Source organism: Frankliniella occidentalis, unplaced genomic scaffold, assembly GCF_000697945.3.
Source record: "Frankliniella occidentalis isolate FOCC.00 unplaced genomic scaffold, Focc_3.1 Scaffold80, whole genome shotgun sequence".
NCBI classification, from domain to species: domain Eukaryota; kingdom Metazoa; phylum Arthropoda; class Insecta; order Thysanoptera; family Thripidae; genus Frankliniella; species Frankliniella occidentalis.
Window position 1 is genome coordinate 337,307 of NW_026267210.1, and position 5,252 is coordinate 342,558.

The 5,252-nt window shown below is 55.0% G+C and overlaps 1 protein-coding gene across 1 annotated transcript in view; it reads left to right on the plus strand.

Annotated features, from left to right (window-relative positions):
• The window catches only part of LOC113206188 (metabotropic glutamate receptor 8-like), a 72,273-nt gene that overhangs the window by 52,902 nt on the left and 14,119 nt on the right, over positions 1–5,252 (plus strand). The window contains 2 exon segments of the mRNA XM_052269010.1: positions 728–851; positions 3,722–3,845. Of these exon segments, the coding sequence (XP_052124970.1) occupies positions 728–851; positions 3,722–3,845 (248 nt within the window).

Below are 5,252 nucleotides of genomic sequence, written 5' to 3' on the forward strand. Positions count from 1 at the left end.
AAAATTTAAAACAATAATAAAAATAGGAACATAAATTATACTATAGTCCTTGTGGACACGCGATGGAACTGAGTTACGTTCCTGCAGCCTGCTGTCCGGAGCTCCGCCCAGCCGTCACCTGACGCGGGCGCTCCAGGCAGTTTCGTGGGAGAGTTTGACCAAAACCACACCGTCCAGGGCGTCCAGCTCTGCCCAGCAGCAGGCGGTGGTGTGGGTTTCTAAAAAAAAAGAGGGGGGAAGGTGGAAGTGGAGGAAAACTGGAGAGGCAGCCAGGCGCAGTCAGGCCAGAGGTCCTGCGGTGGGTCTGGTCGGCGACCCACGACCCACCCCGCGAGCCAGGCGCTGCTCAGATTACGTAAAAAGTTTGACTCTCAGATACCGCCCCACCCTTCTCTCTCGCCGCGCCTCGCCAGACCCACGTCCTTGTGTGAGGGACGTTTTCCATCTTTTATGGCGACTGCCTCTCAAAGGTGTGCGCGAGGCGCGTCCTGGTATGTGCCTCCCTCACCTCCGCAACCCCTTCCCTTCCGTCTCCCATTACCTTTGTCTTCAGTCTTCCTCGCTCCGTAACCCCAGCGCCCCATCCCTTCCCCCTTTTTCCTACTGCCTGACCCTTTTTGCCTTTGTTTCTTTCATACCGTTGGGCCATCATTTCATATCTGTCACTCTCTTTTCCTAGAGGTGCGCAAAGAGTTACCGAACGTATTTTTCGTTTATCGTTTTGCAGGCCGGCAGGGCTCCGAGATTCGTTTCAACAAGGACGGCGACGCGTACGGCAGCTATCACATCTATCAGTACCAGCGCAACGGCTCCAAGTTCGACTACAACCGGGTGGGCTCCTGGGAGAAGAGGTGAGTGGGCGCCGAGGTGGGCGCATGCTGGACTCTTGACAGACATTTTGCAGGAATGCACCTGTTTTTTGTTTTTTTATCGCGGGCACCGCAGTATTGTGGCTTTGTCTACTCCCTCACTGTGAAAAGTAGTTGTAAGGTTTACGGGAAAATTTTCCTTGATGCGAGTTGTAAAATTACAATTTGTAATCGTAAAAATACATGCAGCACGTATCGACTTAGAATGCATTGGCGAGTAAAACATATAAAATGTGTTATCGTAAATTTACAACTTAGTTTGTAATTCGAGTCTACAAAAATTTTACACAAAAATGTAAAAATATTTTTCACAGTGCTTCGCCCGTCAGGTGCGATTGCCCCTGCGGCCATAGCGATTCCCACCGATTACATTACTATTTCTTTTAAGAAAAACATCTTTCATAAAATTACATTAATTTTTGGTTTTTCGATTCACGATGGGCTGTAAATTTACAGTCCTGTTTTACCATTCTTAGTCTTCGAACAACCAAATCGAACACCCTGTCAAAAGCTATATAACTTGTTTAAATGTAATCATTAGAATTTGCTATTTTACAGTTTAAAAGCGTAACATATATCCTCATTTTTCATGGAAAATTTTCCCGTCCCGCTTTGAATGACAAGTTCTATTGCGTTATGCTGTCAATTTCTATGATAAACGCGTATGGAGATTGAAACGCGTATGTGAGGACATTACTGCCACGAGTTGCATTCCTCATAAAGAAAGGTTAGAAGGATCGAATATATTCAGTTGCGCACGTGTGTGTTGCATCATTGCCGCCCGTTGCCCCCGCGCCCGCGCGCCCGTTAACTCCGCAGAATATATTGTAAGGCCGCCCTTCTTTATGGCCCCGCGGCGAGGCCCTGTTTGTTTACGGCCGGGCTAAGGGCTGGTCCGGCTCTTGGGGGGGACAGAGTCCGGGACAGACGGCTAACTGCTCAGGAGTAGTAACCCCTGCTGGGGCCTCTGGCTGGCCTCTCCGGGGGGGCGTGCATGCAACGACTCCGAGAAGTTATACTTGGAAACAACAATTAAAATTTGCACACTTTGCGATGCACTTGCTGTGGTGGTGCCAGAAACCGTGATTGTAAAGTCGTGATTGAAAGAGAGGCAACGATAATTAAATGACTTGTAAATAAATAATCGTCGCAACGGGTCATTAAACTACCAAATTGGCCTGTGAGTTTGCCAGTTACACCGTTTCGTGTGTTCACAAATATAGCAAATCAATACCGCCGCCGTTAGCCTGGAAGCTGTCACCACCCGCTTTGGCGGGACCCAAACTCACGACGCTGCAGTACTTTTTTTTTCCTCGCTCGCACTTCGTAAACTGAGAAGTTGAAGTGGAGATAATTTGGTTCGCGCGCCGCGGCTGGAGTCGCGGTCGTCGCGCCGCCCCTGCTTGTACGTTTAGGCTCCCCGCTGCCGCCGAGGAGGAGGGAGTGGGAGAGGGATGGGGGGAGGGCTGTGACGTGAGCAAGGAGGACAGGAGCTGGGGGGCGTCCCTGGGGATGACGACGGTGAGAGCGAGCGCTAGGCCAGCCTGACGAAGCCTTTAACTCTGGATCCCCCTCGCCAGCCCCGCGGGCCCTCCCGCTGCTGCTTGGCCTCGGCCGTGTGGCTGCGGGGACGTGTAAGGACCTCGTGGCGACACGGAATATGTTGGCCGTGAGTACCTCATCCTCCTCCTCTCCCTTCCCTCATCCCCCCCACGCACTTACGCAGGCCGTATGGTGAGAGGGGCAGAGAGACGAGCTGGTGGAAAAGGGCAGAGCCACGGCGACCACTCCCTGCCCCGCAGTAAAGCACCGCCTCAGCGGGCTCGGCGGGGCGTGGCGGGGAGTGGCGGCGCGACGCTGAAGCTGACGCTCTACGGGGGGTTATACGGTGGGTCTGGAAGGTGGGCGCGTGGAGCCCATCAGCCCGAGGAGCGCCCGCGGAGTCGAGGATAGGCAGACCCGCCAGGCACGGCGGGCAAGCGTGTGGCCTACCCAGAGGGAGCTTCGCCGCGCGCCCACCCGGCAACAGCAGCGGCAGCAGACAGCCAGTGTCCCTCTGTCCCTCTGGTCTTCAGCAGCTATGCTGTACAGTGGCAGGGCCACGCTTCCAGCGCCGCCGGCGAACTGCAGTATGAATGAACTGCCGCGGCGCGGTGGCCCGCCTGTCATCTCTCTCTCTCTCTCTCTCTCTCTCTCTCTCTCTCTCTCTCTCTCTCTCTCGCTTGGCTGCGCCCCGCCCCGCCCTGCTGAATGAACCATGCTCCCCGCCCGGTCCCCCGCGCCTTCAGCTAGGCCAGATTCCTCGCAGCCCCCCCGTCCCTCATATCATTTCCCGGTCCCACCAGAGTGCCTGCTAATTCCCCCCCCCCTCCCTCTCTGTCTGTCTTTCTCTCTCTCTCTCCGCTTCGGCCGGCTAGGCTCCTCTTCCCTCCCTTCGCCCCCGACTGAGATATGGAGATGTGGCTTGCATAACAACAGGGCCCGTGTCACAGGCGTGGCGGTGGAGGGAGGGGGGAGGGCCGAAGGAGAAAGGGGAGAACTCACCACCCCCACCCCTTCTTGCCTCCCCACCGGGGTGCCCTCGGTGAGCCCTCAGGACACTCCACTGCTCTTTGTTCCCTAGCAAGAAAAAAATAACGTCGCTTGCCGTTGGGGTGGGGTGAGTGTGAGCGTGGAAAGTAAATTAGGCTCAGGCAATCCCTAATCCCCAATTAGTTATATCCTTTTAAGTATTAGTTTGAAAGAACACATCAAATCCGTTGGTTCGTGGTGATAATTCATCTTTAAAAGTTTACTCGAACTGTTTTCTAAGAACTGACTGAGGTACACGTTTTCTTGCTTTGTCCTTTCAGCCTGGACTTCGACAAGAACAAGACTTTCTGGGGGCGGTTCGCGACGGCCGGCCAGCTCGCCACCAACCCGCCCGTGTCCGTCTGCAGCGACGACTGTCCCAAGGGCCACATTCGCAACTACCAGGTATGTGCGCAGAATTGTTGTTTTTTCTGCAGAAACTGCATGACTATGCAGATATAAAAGAGAGTTTCTGCTTTCACCATTATGCATACAACATTGCAAACTCACCAGCCCCAGCCGTAATTTCCGTCGTAAAGCTGCTCACAACCCATAAGTCTTCTCTTCCGAAACACGTTATTTTTCATTATAGTTACAAAAGAAGATGTACAGTACACATGGGTGTGACACGTTGTCCATCGCTGTCAGGGCATATTGCTTTTTACACACATTCATAATATTTTACAATCGTATGCTATGAAAAGAACAGTGCGCTTAATACCATAAAACGGGGTCTCGTGAGCACTTGACGGTGTTCTTGTGTTGGCATCTTAACTTGGCTGAGGCCTGGTTCCGGCCTTGGCACGCCCCCCTGCCCGGCCCGGCCCTCGCAATGCGAGCCGGGGCCGCAGGGTTTGGTAGTTCCTGGATTACAAACTCCCCCCGTGCGCCACGCCGCGCCACGCCGCGCCACGCCGCGCCAAGCCCCGAGGTGAGTCGAGATAGTCCACACGGAGAGCGGGTACCCGTCTGGGCCGTTCACAGGCGCACCCGTTATAAAGCAATTTGGTGCGACGGGATAAAGTTGATAAAGTTGAGCGTAACAAAAGACGCCGGCTCCACTTCACGGCTCCCATCCTCCTCCCCTCCGGCCAAACAAACATACACGACGAGTATGGGAATTTCCACGAGAAACCGACACCGTTGTCTCGCACACCTTTACGACTTGTAGGTGGGGGAGAATTCTAATAAAACTTTATCAACACCAAGTGCGGGGATGCGAATTTGCCAGTCTGTTTCACTGGTGCAAGTGAGCTGTAAAAATAATAACGTGTTTGTTTGTTTCACTTTGTATTGTTTTCTTTTTATAAGAAATGAATGCATTCGCAAAACATGCGGGGAAACATTTGTCTGCCACAGCAGAGTGTCAAGCCCGCTGCCGCCGGCCGCCGCTATATCACCTCGGCGGTGGTCCGTGCCGGTCCGTGTCGGGCGGGGCAGCGGTTTGTTGGCTCCCTCCGAGTCCCCTGCTCTCGGCCCCCCGCTCCGGCCGGGGCTCACGGGCTCACGCACCTCTCTGTCCGCTCCTGCAGGTCCCTCACCCCCGGAGGAGGACGGATGGCGGGGCCCGGGTCGGGCTGGCGGGGCCCCACAAGTCACTCGCAGAGGGGAGGTGAGGGAGGGAGGGAGCGCCCTCTCTGGACGTGACTGTCCGGGCGGGGCGGCAGCGGCGGGGAGAGGTAGCCCCATATGGGAGGGGAGGGGAGGGTAACAGCCGGGGCGCTTGGGAGAGTCATCAGTCCTTGTCGCGGGCCCCGCTGGCGTTCGCTGCCCATTCCCTCCCCCTCCTCCTCCTCCTCCACCTCCACCTCC